This window comes from Salmo trutta, chromosome 26, assembly GCF_901001165.1.
Source record: "Salmo trutta chromosome 26, fSalTru1.1, whole genome shotgun sequence".
NCBI classification, from domain to species: Eukaryota; Metazoa; Chordata; class Actinopteri; order Salmoniformes; family Salmonidae; genus Salmo; species Salmo trutta.
Window position 1 is genome coordinate 16,890,120 of NC_042982.1, and position 14,890 is coordinate 16,905,009.

Genomic DNA, 14,890 nt, shown 5'->3' on the forward strand with positions numbered 1-14,890 from the left:
GCAAATCGCTCCCCCCCACGGCGGAGTGTTTTAATCGGATCCCACTTTATATACGTTTCAGCAAGCCCAGAGGACCAGAATAAGGTTTTGTCTAGAAGGGATACAGATTTAGTCAAAATTGACTTTTCGTAGCAGGTTAGGGGAATTAATGTAGCAGGTTTGAAGAACTAGGTTAAGGTTAGCAAAAGGATTAGGGTGAGCTAAAATGCAAAAAAACGAAAACACTTTTGACGTAAAAAAACGGTATCCCATCTAGACATGACCCCAGAGCGGTTATCAAACAGATAAGGCAAAGATTTAGGAACTCTAAGGTACATTGTAAAATTCTACTTTGCTTTGTTGTGTTCTTGTTGTTGATGATGATAATGTCGATGAAGAAAGATAAAGGAGGAAGGTATAGTATATAGATAACGCTAAAATGTATCTTCTTTGGATAAATACATTTATCTTAGATGTAAACAATTGCCTTCTTGTCCAATCCAATGTATGCAACAACAAAAAAAAGGATTCATTGGATTATTACAAATGTTCAGTCATTTCACAACTTCCATATATAATGCAGTTTCTTCTGTGTGTATGGGATTTGAATGGTTTATGAAGCAACTGCACTCAGGCAAAAGAGAGGAACGGACTGGGTCCTTTTGCCACCAGGAAGTGCTGTGTCGTCATCATCCTGCGCATCCTTTCCAGTTTGTGTTAGAGAAACGTGGAGGTTCGCAACGTGTAGATGAACTAACATTCTGTAAGTATGTGATGTTTATTAGTTGTTTTATGAAACGGCATTACGGGCCCCGAAACATTTTAACACGGCGCCTCCTATGTAATGACAACTGTCACGATCATCGCAAATTAGTCGGCTAGCAAGTACCAGCCATTTAACATGTTCTATCTAACAGTTACTGGTTGCCGTTGAGTTAAGTAAATCCAATTGTATTCCTAGCTAACGAGAACTGCCAACAGAGCGTGGTCTGTCAGGTGAGATGTGACATTGTGATAATGGTTAACTGACTGAGAGATGTCAGAATAGTATCTAATTCTGTCTGTGTCATGTGTAAAAAAATATATATATATATATATATATATATCTCTCTCGTTAACAGGAAAGTTAGTACACTAGATAGCTGGCTACCATGTATTGACTATAATCAATACACATTAGCCCTGTCGATAATATCATGACGTTTTTGTATGTAATCTAAAAAGTAAACACTTGTCTGGCTCATGACATCAATCTGATTTGTCTTGTCTAGTTCTCACTGCTACACCCAAGCCATTTATAATGGAGTACATGCAAGCTCCTGCTACAAGCAGTCAGGGGAACATGTAAGTAGAATTTATGATCAGCCTCCTACATACTACAAATAATCTGTCCTTTACCATTAGTGTGAAGGTGTAGATTCATAGCTTTTTCAAAGGTATCAGTTGCTACACAGTACTAATTAAGAAATGGTTTCTCTCCTCTACCCAGCCTGTGCTGCACCTGTGGCATCCCCATCCCTCCAAACCCAGCCAACATGTGCGTGTCTTGCCTCAGGACCACAGTGGACATCTCTGAGGGAATCCCCAAGCAAGTCAACCTGAACTTCTGCAAGCAGTGTGAACGGTACTACCCAGACCACCATCACAAGCCTGTCAACATTAGTGCCATAGCTAAGATGTTTAAATCCCTGTCTATTGCTCTTACTTAACCAAAGGATCATTAGTCAGTTAACTGGGATCTTACCATGGCTGCTACATTAGGTCAGATGGATTGATTGCTCCTCTTTCTCTTCCATGCAGGTACTTGCAGCCTCCAGCCTCCTGGGTGCAGTGTGCTCTGGAGTCCAGGGAACTGCTCGCCCTCTGCCTTAAAAAACTGAAGGGCAACATGACTAAAGTGAGTATCCCTTCCCTGCTCTGCTCTATTTATATTTAAACATACACTTGTTAAAAAAAAAATAACAGGGCTGTAGCCATTCGCCTCAGAAACTCATGTGACCTCTCAATCCAGGTGCGTCTGATCGATGCTGGATTCCTGTGGACGGAACCCCACTCCAAGCGGATCAAGTTGAAGGTGACCATACAGAAAGAGGTGAGAGAGAGGAGACAAGTGGAGAAATGAGAGTCATGAGAGTGTGATATTTAATAGAAGGGATTAGTGTGGATTAGGAACCTGATCTGGAGGACGTGTCCCACCGCTATGTGTCCCACCATGTTGTCATTATTTAATCCAGGTGACAGTAAAGGGATAAAGGGCTGACTGTGTAGTTTCAGAGCACAGTGATTGGGTGAAGGTTAGCCAGTGGCTGTCATAACTTCATGACCTTTCAGAGGAGTCTCAGTTCCTCAGGGCCCAGGGCATTGTCTGGAGTGTAGGGGGTTTTGTGTGACCTGTGGTCTTGTATCTAGATGCCCTTTAGTCACCAGAAATAGCAGCACCAAACCCTGATGAATAAAGTCTTCCATATCAGTGTTTCCCAAATGGTGGGTGGGTAATGATCCACTGGTGGGTCACAGCCAATTTCCTTTGGGTTACAGCTTTCTAGCCCAGTTCTGGATTTTAAAGTGTTTTATTTACCTGGTTTGTCACATTACAGTTGTAAACTATGTTCTGAGTCAGTCATATAAGAGAATAGTGGTTGATGGTAGTGTGATTCTTCTTGTCCAGGTGATGAACGGAGCCATCCTGCAGCAGGTGTTTGTGGTGGAGTTTGTCATCCAGGGCCAGATGTGTGACGACTGCCACCGTGTCGAGGCCAAGGACTTCTGGAACTCTGTGGTGCAAGTCAGACAGAAGGTACCACTGATGATTAGAATGATATTATTCATGTTGCTCACCACAACAATTGTTTTTTAACATGTTGTGTTTTTAACCTAATATTGGTCTGGTCTTTTTAGACTTCTCACAAGAAGACCTTCTACTACCTGGAGCAGCTGATTCTCAAGCACAAACTCCATCAGAGCGCACTCAACATCAAGGAGATCCATGGTGGGTTTGGGATAGAATATACTGCTCTAAAGTGGGGGTTTCATCCAGGAAGAGACGCCAGACCATGCAAGCTTACCATTGACGATTTTCTTAATAAAGCTTTCCTGTCCCGGGCTTTAGAAGGGCATGGCCATGTGTTTATAATCAGTGTGGTAGGATCATAGTACTAAGCATTCTATTTACCATGCCAACAATGCTGTTTGACTCGGGTCCTATTTTCAGTCACACACACACACACACACTGTGTAGTGAGAGATATTTCAGAAGCAGCACCCAGTGTGGTTGGACCAGATTGTAAGGGAGAAGCTGTCCTTTGACAGTTCAGTATAAATTACCCCCCTCTCTAGCCGGAGTTAAAAGCCTTGAAGCTTCAACATGTGGCGGCCATATCCCCCCTGGTGCCCATCTGGTCTGTGTTACTGAGGCTGTCGTATTAAGTGTGTTGGAATGGTGATGACCCAGGTCGCGTGTGGTGTGTGTGTGTGTCTGTGATTGATTTATTGACTGAGGGCTGACTTGTTTTTAATCTTTCTCGTCTCTCAGAGGGTATTGATTTCTACTATGCCACCAAGCAGCATGCTCAGAAGATGGTGGATTTTCTCCAGTGCACAGTCCCCTGCAGGTAGGAACAGTTCATCAGAGGCCCTCCACTACGTGTAGAGGTTGCCCTGTAGTGACGGAACTCTCTGACCTGAGGTCAGTGTCTAGGTGACATCCTCCTACTCTTGATGGCTCCTTAATGGTTATTGCATAATACCCATGACATTTTAATTTGGTGTTGGGACAATATGTTGACATTGAATTGAACAGTGATGACTTAGACCGCATTAACCACAGTAAGTGTGGTCTGTGTGGCTAGTGCTACAATTATTCAATGTCAATAGACATGTATATTTTGAAAAAATATATTTCTAGCTTAGCATGGAGAGGGTTGAGAATGTTTAATTTTTCTCTGACAAGATATTGTTGTCTTTGTTTTTTTGTGTCACTCTCTTGTTTAGGTCGAAGACCTCCCAGCGCCTCATCTCCCATGACATCCACTCAAACACATTCAACTACAAGAGCACCTACTCCATTGAGATTGTTCCTGTTTGCAAGGTATGTAGCATCTTCCTCCAAAATACTGAAGGTCAAATGCTCTGTGCATTCGGAAAGTATTCAGACCCCTTGACTTTTTCCACATTTTGTTACGTTTACAGCCTTATTCGAAAATGTAGTAGTGTCATACATATTTATATGAATTAAATATCACATTTACTTAAGTATTCAAACCCTTTACTCAGTACTTTGTTGAAGCACCTTTGGGCAGCGATTTACAGTCTCGAGTCTTCTTAGGTATGAAGTTACAAGCTTGGCACACCTGTATTTGGGGAGTTTCTCCCATTCTTCTCTGCAGATCCTCTCAAGCTCTGTCAGATGGATGGGGAGTGTCGCTACACAGCTATTTTCAGTTCTCTCCAGAGATGTTCGATCAGCTCCGGGCTCTGGCTGGGCCACTCAAGGACATTCAGAAACTTGATCCTGAAGCCACTCCTGCGTAAATTGGCTGTGTGCTTAGGGTCGTTGTCCTGTTGGAAGGTGAACCTTTGCCCCAGTCTGAGGTCCCGAGAGATCTGGAGCAGGTTTTTATCAAGGATCTCTCTGTACTTTGCTCCGTTCATCTTTCCCTCGATCCTGACTAGTCTCCCAGTCCCTGCAGCTGAAAAACATCCCCACAGCATGATGCTGCCACGGCCATGCTTCACCGTAGGGATGGTGCCCGGTTTCCTCTAGACGTGACACTTGGCATTCAGGCCAAAGAGTCATTTAGGTGCCTTTTTGCACTCTACCATAAAGGGCTGATTGGTGGAGTGCTGCAGAGATGGTTGTCCTTCTGGAAGGTTCTCCCATCACCTAGGAACTCTGGAGCTCTGTCAGAGTGACCATTGGGTTCTCGGTCACCTCCCTGACCAAGGCCCTTCTCCCCCGATTGCTCAGTTTGTAGAAACATCTCAAGGATTATCAATGGAAACAGGATGCATCTGAGCTCAATTTCAAGTCTTATAGCAACGGGTCTGAATACTTAGGTAAATAAGGTATTTCTTTTTTTTATTTGGAATAAATGTGTCATTATGGGGTATTGTGTGTAGGTTTGATGAGGGGGAAAAAATTATTGAATCCATTTTAGAATAGGGCTGTAACGTAACAATGTGGAAAAAGGGAAGGGGTCTGAATACTTTCTGAAGGCACTGTATATCTTTTAACGTGCAGGGCTGAAAGGTGGTTGAATAGGTGAGCAGAGCTCATCTATACTCAAATGCTCAGGTACAAACAGGCCAGGGCAGACCTATACAGATTCCCCGTTCTTATCATAACAGGCACCGCTTCCCTTGGATAGAACTGTGTTGTTTTAAAAGATGCGTTTGAACTGTCAAATGAAAAACTAAATTCGACTCTATCTTGGTGTGTCTAGGTCAGGATTCTTTACTCCAGATTTTTTGTTGAGTGAATGTTTCTCGTCAATGCTCTTCTGTTGGATTCATGGGGTAGATGAATCTACTCCTATTTTCCAACATGTAGCCTGAGTACACAAGCATCGATGCTTGGCTTCTGACCATATATGTGAAGAGTGAATTTTTGTTCATATCCAATTCCATCTGCATGTGTTTTTGTTCATTTCTATCCAATGACTGAATGAAGTATTACAGCACTGGCTTATTTAGTAAACACATATGACTCAACATTTTCAAGATCAATGAAATGCATTGCTAATCAGAATCTTGTTTTCTTTTGCGTTGTTTCTGAGACAAATTGTAATCACACTGATAAAACAAAGAGAACCTAGCCGACCCCTTGTACAACCAAACTGGCAGTGACAGCCTCTGTTGTTGTTGTTATTCAGAGGAGATTGCTCTTGAAGGTGTAGCCTAATCCAGAGTTGAATGTTAATCTCTTCTGTAGTACAGCTTGATGTGGGTTTTCTGTGGAATAATCTGGTGGGGAGGTTCCAATGTTCTCTCTGACCAGACCTCAGTCTGACCCCTGGTTTGTTTTGTCTCATTGCCCAGGACAACGTGGTGTGTCTGTCGCCGCGTCTGGCTCAGAGCCTGGGGAACATGGGCCAGGTGTGTGTGTGCGCCCGAGTCACCAGCACCATCCACCTGATCGACCCCAACACCCTGCAGAGTGAGTACAGTACACACCAGCACCACCCACCTGATCGACCCCAACTCCCTGCAGAGTGAGTACAGTACACACCACCCACCTCATTGACCCCAACACCCTGCAGAGTGAGTACAGTACACACCAGCACCACCCATCTGATCGACCCCAACTCCCTGCAGAGTGAGTACAGTACACACCACCCACCTCATTGACCCCAACACCCTGCAGAGTGAGTATAGTACACACCAGCACCATCCACCTCATTGACCCTAACACCCTGCAGAGTGAGTATAGTACACACCAGCACCATCCACCTCATTGACCCCAACACCCTGCAGAGTGAGTACAGTACACACCACCCACCTCATTGACCCCAACACCCTGCAGAGTGAGTACAGTACACACCAGCACCACCCACCTCATTGACCCCAACACCCTGCAGAGTGAGTACAGTACACACCAGCACCACCCACCTCATTGACCCCAACACCCTGCAGAGGGAGTACAGTACACACCACATGCTATTCTGGCTACTGAAAAAGAGCTTTTACAGATATGCTTTGCTTCATTGATCGATTAGTGTTGATGTGTTGACAAGTTCAATGTTTAAAGGTGATTGGATTTGTGTCTGGATGAGTTTGTGCTTGTCTTGATGTAAAGCATCAAAAGTTGACCATGTGCTCCATATTTTTAGCATCAGTTTTTGATAGACTGATGGAATGTCATTATATTCCACTTGACGTCAGTCTTTTGTACCTAACTGAACCCAGTATCGTTTACAGTGTGTCTGCTCACATGCTCATCACCCTCCCTCTCAACAGCTTCCCTCTGTGTCTAATCAGGGCATTCCACACATGGCACGCACACTCATTTTTTGTCCTTACTTGCTGTGTGTGTAAAGAAATCCCTCTGTTTTCATTCTGATATTTTGAAAGGCAGGGCACACGTTTTTAATTAGTGTTCAAAGAAAGGCTACTTTTGCGCCAGAGCCGCCTTTCTGAACCCTAGCCTCTGGGCAGAACAGTGATCCATGCTAGCCAAATCACTAGACTGCAGGGGGAGGGAAGTTCAAAGAAATCCTTTGATCTTGTGTGCGTGAGTGTAGGAAATGATTGGTGTTTTGAGCAGTCAAAATTGAAACTCTGGACTGTCCATAGAGAGAACCTTCTAATTCTATTTCTCCTGTCTGACCCAACAGTCGCTGAGGTGGATGGGGGCACATACTGGCGCAACCCCTTCAACAGCCTCGTTAGCCCAAGGCAACTGGAGGAGTTCATCGTCATGGATACTGACATCATCAGGAACCAGAAGCTGGGGGCGGGAGCAGGCATAAGGTCCAATAAGGTAGGAGCTCTGAGGGAAATGGGCGATGATTTGGAATTGGGCAGAAGTGTGGCCCATTAGCAAGAACACCTATATTTCAAGAGAAATAAATGCTACTTGTCTGTTTCTTTAGATGCTGTGTGTTCATGTGTGCAACTTCCCTCACTCCATGTGAGGAAAAACATGTTCTAGCGTGTGTGTTGGCGAGACAGATTGTTTGGGTTGATACAGCTTGACTGCGGGGCTTTGGTGTGTTTGTGGCTTTAATGAAAGTGGTGTCGAGCAGATTGAATTATGGGGAACATTTCTCTTTTCTCGGAAGAAAAATCAATACTGAAGCATTACATTATCCCTGAAGCAGCACATCTGATTAGAGTGAAAACCTCCACAATACATGGAAGTGTTTGTGTGAAATGGAACAGGAAATGGGCTCGCTACGGTACGATAACGATCCCCTCCCCCATCTCAGGGTGTTGAAACACTAGACGCCCTCCATCCGTTTAGTGGAAACAATAGAAGTAATGGTAGTGCTAGGCTAAATCTTGTGTGTGTTCTGATTTGTGTTTCCAGCACACTCTGGCTGAGGTGTGGGTGCAGAAGACCTCAGAGATGGACACGGCTCAGCAGTACCACTGTCGCACCCACCTGGGCCACCTGCTCAACATAGGAGACCTGGTGCAGGGGTAGGTGACTGTCATGGGCTGCTATACAGCTACTCTTAATTATTCATGGAACTTCTTGTTGTATAAAAGAATCAAAACAATACCTAACTATTTTGCTTGTTAAGTTAGAGTAAATATGTTTTTTCACTTTTGTTTCCCTCTAGCTTTGACTTTGCCAATTCCAACGTTAATGACGAGTTTCTGAACAAGATGAACCCGAGTCGTATTCCTGACGTGGTAAGAACCAGTACATAATGCTGTGTGCACACCTATATCCTCCAAAACAAAGATCTCCAACAGGTAGATCGCCAGCTACCAGTAGTTCCCAGACAACATATGAGTAGCTCTCCAATCAAGTCTTAAAGTACATGCATTTTTCCATCACAAACTGTCATTAACATCAAGCACCTGGCTACTATCCAATCAAAGCCACATTTACATGTTCCCAACCCGGTTAGCCACTATTGGCTTAAAAAGCCAGACATAACACGATCTGCCTATTCATTTCCAGCAATGTTGCCCCCTGTCTGTGTTTGGTGAACGTGCTTGTCTATCACTCCGTATGTAGCCAGTTAACAATGCTAATGATAATGTCTTTTTTTCTTCAATTGGTTTGTGTTTTGAAGTTCAACCCAACATTGTGCACATTTCAATACAGTTGAGTAGAGACTTTCCCCCAAAACCTTCTGTATTAAATGTTAACCTCAAAGTAGGCTTACCTGACAGAATTATAAATTATGATTATTTGTTTCAATTGGGGCCATTGTTTTGTGATCTCTGCATGACGTGCTGCAGCAGTAGGCCTAACAGCAGAAACATCCTGTCTTGCTAGATGCGCAATTAAAGGGGAATTACACTTTTTCCAGACCTCATATGGTCTTCTGATGTGATTTAAGCATTGCCAGGGACTGAGAACATCAATTTTTGTTGTTTCTCTATGAATATTTGTAATATTGAGAGAATAACTTTTTTTGTACAAATCCCAAACCAGGAAAAATAAAATAGAAAACAGAATTCTGGAAAATACAAAATATAATTTTATTGGGCCTGTCATGCCAAATCCTGTTTATCAACCATTATTTTACCAGGTATATTGACAGAAAACACATCTCTCGTACACCGAGGACCCTGGGACGAGGTAGAGGAGAAGAGAACAATGTTCCTGTTAGAAGGCTATAAAATAAATTGAAGCTCGCAACATTAATTCTTCTAAAAGTAACTCTCATACTAAAAAAGGTTGAAGAAACCTGGTCCCAAAACAACACACCTTTTTACCATGTACTGTACAGTCTGTATTAGTTCACATTGCCCCCTGGTGGACATTGTAGTATTGGTTCGATTTTATGTTTGCTGCATTGAGTTAAAATGTCAAACCTCTAATGGAAAAATTGGCCGCCTGACCAAATACTATTTACTTAACTTTGAAATGAAAGCTCAACTGCATAAGGCAGAATACATAATAACAAAATCAATGCATGTATTGAAGCCATTTGAACATGTTTGTTGTGGACTTGCAGGTGCTGATTAAGAAGAGCTACAACCGCAGCAAGAGGGTGAAGCGCAGGAACTGGAAGCTGAAGGAGATGGACAAAGATAGAGAGGGCATGGCGCCTGAAGACGAGAGGTAAGGATGAGAGGAGGAACTGATGAGGGGGGAGAAGCAGGAAGGGATGAGGAGAGAGAAAGTGAGGGAGGAGAGAACTGAAAGAGTGAAGGTTGGATATGCTCTATATCCAGGTGATGACTTTGTAAGTTGTGAAAGGTGTCTGTCTTCAACATTGGCGGTGACTTTATATATTGTTCTCCTCTCTTCCTGTTTCAGACAATACCAGGACTTCCTAGAGGACCTGGAGGAAGACGAAGCCCTGAGAAAGAACGTCAACATCTTCAGAGGTGAGTGGGACCACAGCTTTTCGCTTCTCTTTATTGTTCCTTTTGCGAGAACCTGGCAGTTTTCCCCAGTTGTCACCCATAGCTTTTTATTTATCCATTTTTAGCTGTAGCCTCATGATAGAATTGTATTGTTTTGTATTGCAGATGCGTCTAAGATCCCAGTGGAGAGTGACACGGATGACGAGGGCGCTCCTCGGATCTCTCTGATGGAGATGCTGGAGGACCTCAGCCTAACAGACGCCACCGGGGGAGAGGGAGCCGACATGCTGACCGAATAGACCAATCACCGGCCTGCTTACAGCCACATCATGGCTGTTCAGACCAATCAGGTCTTACTAACATCAACATGATGATTGACTAGACAAATGGGAATCCTACTAGTAAAATGAGGGATTAGTAGTCCAATAAGAATGGCAATGCCACCCGTTGTCAGTTACCATTGCTTACAGTCTCCACCCAACAGCAGCCACTCAGAATGCTGCAGACTGGTCACTTCTAAGGTTGCTGAGTTATTGATGGTAAACTGCCCTTTTTTTTACCCTGTCTCCATGTTAGAGGCAGTGGGTTGTGGTGATGTACCCGAAAACCACTTCATTTCCAAGTCAAATAAAATATAATCTGGTTACAATATGACTTTGTCATTCTGAGACACGCTGCATCCACTAGAAAGACCTGGAGAAGTGGGGAAGATGTCACTGAACCATGAGCATGGATGTCACTCTCAATGTAGTACCTATGACTTAAAAGGAGGGACAGGCCACATGGTGAAAGTGGCAGAATGTACCAGTTGAGAACGCATAGGCACCTTCTATGAGTAGGTAGTTGTATGTGTAGATATCCCAGGGTATGCATTCTGGATTGGGGTATGCTTACAGTGCGTCCGAAAAGTATTCAGAACCCTAAGTTTTCCTAAATTTTGTTATGTTATAGCCTTATTCTAAAATTCATTAAATAAGATCTACACACAATACCCCATAATGACAAAGCGAAAACAGGTTTTTAGAAATACTTGCACATTTATAAAAAATATAATAAAGAAAACATATTTACATAAGTATTCAGATCCTTTGCTATGAGACTCATAATTGAGCTCCGGTGCATCCTGCTTCCATTTATCATCCTTGAGATGTTTCTACAACTTGGAGTCCACCTATGGTACATTCAATTGATTGGACATGATTTGGAAAGGCACACACCTGTCTATATAAGGTCCCACAGTTGACAGTGCATGTCAGAGCAAAAACCAAGCCACGAGGTCAAAGGAATTCTCAGTAGAGCGCCGAGACAGGATTGTGTCGAGGTACAGATCTGGGGAAGGGTACCAAAACATTTCTGAGACATTGAATGTCCCCAAGAACACTGGCCTCCATCATACTTAAATAGAAGAAGTTTGGAACCAGGACTCTTCCTAGAGCTGGCTGCCCGGCTAAACTGAGCAATCGGGGGAGAAGGGTCTTGGTCGGAGTGGTGACCAAGAACCTGAGCTCCAGAGTTCCTCTGTGGAGATGGGAGAAACCTCCGGAAGGACAACCATCTCTGCAGCATTCCACCAATCAGGCCTTTATGGTAGTGGCCAGATGGATGCCACTCCTCAGTAAAAGGCACATGACAGCCACAAGGCACCTAAAGGACTCTGACCATGAGAAACATGATTATCTGGTCTGATGAAACCAATATAGGCCTGAATGCCAAGTGTCACATCTGGAGAACACCTGGCATCATCCCTACGGTGAAGCATGCTGATGGCAGCATCATGCTGTGGGGATATTTTTCAATGGCGGGGACTGGGCGACTAGTCAGGACCGAGGGAAAGATGAACGCCGCAAAGCACAGAGAGATCCTTGATGAAAACCTGCTCCAGAGCACTCAGGACCTCCGACTAGGGTGAAGGTTCACTTTCCAACAGGACAATAACACACAGCCAAGACAACGCAGGAGTGGCTTCGGGACAAGTCTCAATGTCCTTGAGTGGCCCAGCCAGAGTCCGGACTTGAAACCGATCAAACATTTCTGGAGAGACCAGAAAATTGCTGTGCAAATACAGGTATGCCAAGCTTGTAGTCATACCCAAGAAGACTCAAGGCTGTAATTACTGCCAAAGGGGCTTCAACTAAGTACTGAGTAAAAGGTCTGAATACTTAAATAAATGTGGTATTTCAGTTTTGTTTTACATTTGCAAAGAAAATCTAAACCTGTTTTTGCTTTGTCATTATGGGGTATTGTGTGTAGATTGATGAGAGGGGGAAAACTATTTAGAGTAAGGCTGTAACGTAACAAAATGTGGAAAAAGTCAAGGGGTCTGAATGCACTGTATGCTTGTAATAGGACGCAGACTGGCAACTAGATTCTCTACCCAACAACACCAAACCCACTCACATGCAGAGCCACTGGCTTGAGAAATTGGTTCCCCATCATCAAGCTAAAATGAGTTCACCAAGCTTCAGAAATTAATCAATCCAGATTTAATTTGGAACTAGGACTCAGTGGGCACATGTCCCCTACTATTAGACTGTTCCCCAATACAAACAGCTCTATTCTTGCCAGGTAGCCATTTGGATTGTAGTAGGGGCTGAAGGGGAGAGGGGTGGGTGCTTCTGAGGAAATGTTATATATATATATATATATATATGACCCCAAACTTTTGAACGGTAGTATATATATATATATATATATATATATATATATATATATATATATATACTACCGTTCAAAAGTTTGGGGTCACCAGTCTCAACGTCAACAGTGAAGAGGCGACTCCGGGATGCTGGCTTTCTAGGCAGAGTTGCAAAGAAAAAGCCATATCTCAGACTGGCCAATAAAAAGAGAAGATTAAGATGGGCAAAAGAACACAGACACCGGACAGAGGAAGTCGCCTCTTCACTGTTGACGTTGAGACTGGTGTTTTGCGGGTACTATTTAATGAAGCTGCCAGTTGAGGACTTGTGAGGCGTCTGTTTCTCAAATTAGACAGACTAATGTACTTGTCCTCTTGCTCAGTTGTGCACCGGGGCCTCCCACTCCTCTTTCTATTCTGGTTAGAGCCAGTTTGCGCTGTTCTGTGAAGGGAGTAGTATACACCGTTGTATGAGATCTTCAGTTTCTTTTCAGTGTCTCACATGGATTAGCCTCAGAACAAGAATAGACTGACGAGCTTCAGAAGAAAGTTCTTTGTTTCTGACCATTTTGAGCCTGTAATCAAACCCACTAATGCTGACGCTCCAGATACTCAACTAGTCAAGTTTTATTGCTTCTTTAATTAACACAATAGTTTTCAGCTGTGCTAACATAATTGCAAAATGGTTTTCTAATGATAATTAGCCTTTAAAAATGATAAACTTGGATTAGCTAAAACAACGTGCCATTGGAACAGAGGAGTGATGTTTGCTGATAATGGGCCGCTGTACGCCTTTGTAGATATTCCATAATGAATCTGCCGTTTCCAGCTACAAGAGTCACAACATTATCAATGTCTACACTGTATTTCTGATCAATTTGATATTTTAATGGATAAAATATGTGCTTTTCTTTCAAAAACAAAGACATTTCTAAGTGACCCCAAACTTTTGAATGGTAGTGTATATTAGGAGAGAGAGAGAGAGAGGTGTGTTATGTGCCACTTCACAGTCTAGTTTGAAGAGGGAGGAGGTAGGATCTTGTTTTTTGGCAACTTAAACAGGTTTTTAGGGGTAACCAGATCCTTGAGAAAGTAACTTTAGGTCTCTCTGAGGCAGAAGAGGACAATAAGGTAGAGCAGGGGGTTCTCTACCATCCCTCCCACTCTCTCCCCCTGACCCTTTTTTCTCACCCACCTCCTCTACACTCACCTACAGTATACGCTCTCTCCATCAAAGCCTGTTCTTATCACCCACTCCTCATTTTATCACCTCCTTTTTCTGACTCCGTATGTCCACTTTTCACTCTCCTTCCAATAATACTATTGAAAAAGCAGTGGGCTACCTGACTGTTCAACTGTTTAGAGTCCCGAACAGTGACATGCTCCCTCGTGCGGTGAGTCTGGCTTCCAGACTTTCACCCGGTGCAGTCTGTATGCTTGGAGACTGACGGTTCAGTTGGCTGGACAGAGCGGCTTAGCCCTCTCTTTACACAACAATAATGTATGCAGCTGAGAAGTTGTAAAAACTAATTTTATTCCCGAAGACATAGACTATGAAAAGAGAGGATTCCGATGTGCTTAAAATATATCCTCTTTATTTGATTTATGAAGGCTATCGGCTAAATAGGCTATCCAATCACTCAACATTTTGGAGCAATCTCAGTTATTTTGCCAGTTCTGTAGCAACGCTGTGACTTCTTGCATCCCCTGTCTGCTGCAGAGTGCACATTGCCCTGTTTTGGGTGAATTATGTTTTGGGATAATTCAGTGCACAGTCCACTTGCAGGCAGTGGAGATTATGAATTTGATCCCCTGTGTGGCAAGCAGAACTGTCATGTTCAAAGCGAACATGGGGATGCCTGTAGAGAATTATAGAGGACTCTGTCCCATTATAGTGTGTGTGTGCGCACAGGCAGCGCTATTGAGGCCATCTCCATTTTGAAGTAGTCCATTTTCTTCTAATTCTAAGAGTTGGTAAACAAACTTAAAGGGTGCGTACTGCCACCTGGAGTGTGTTGTTTGAACAGGTTTAAAGCCACGGTTGTTGATTTACTGCCATCTGCAGTTACAGTGAGGGGAAAAAAGTATTTGATCCCCTGCTGATTTTGTACGTTTGCCCACTGATAAAGAAATTACCAGTCTATAATTTTAATTGTAGGTTTATTTGAACAGTGAGAGACAGAATAACAACAAAAAAATCCAGACAAACGCATGTCAAAAATTTTATAAAATGATTTGCATTTTAATGAGGGAAATAAGTATTTGACCCCTCTGCAAAACATGACT

General features: G+C 43.3%; 1 protein-coding gene across 2 annotated transcripts; it reads left to right on the forward strand.

Moving 5' to 3' along the window:
• The first annotated feature begins 128 nt into the window (after positions 1-128).
• LOC115163275 (60S ribosomal export protein NMD3) lies at positions 129-10,618 on the forward strand. 2 transcript variants are annotated; one of them, XM_029715014.1, is made up of 18 exons: positions 129-311; positions 601-742; positions 941-975; positions 1,251-1,323; positions 1,469-1,603; positions 1,780-1,876; positions 1,991-2,071; positions 2,648-2,776; positions 2,878-2,968; positions 3,512-3,590; positions 3,970-4,066; positions 6,016-6,133; positions 7,311-7,456; positions 8,006-8,118; positions 8,262-8,334; positions 9,615-9,721; positions 9,920-9,990; positions 10,135-10,618. In XM_029715014.1, the coding sequence occupies exons 4-18, from the start codon at positions 1,280-1,282 to the stop codon at positions 10,266-10,268; spliced, it is 1,515 nt and encodes a 504-aa protein (XP_029570874.1). In that variant the 5' UTR covers positions 129-311; positions 601-742; positions 941-975; positions 1,251-1,279; the 3' UTR covers positions 10,269-10,618. The 2 variants fall into 2 exon arrangements, with proteins under 2 accessions (XP_029570874.1, XP_029570873.1); XM_029715013.1 differs by lacking the exon at positions 941-975 and having other exon boundaries at positions 131-311.
• The last annotated feature ends 4,272 nt before the right edge of the window (positions 10,619-14,890 follow it).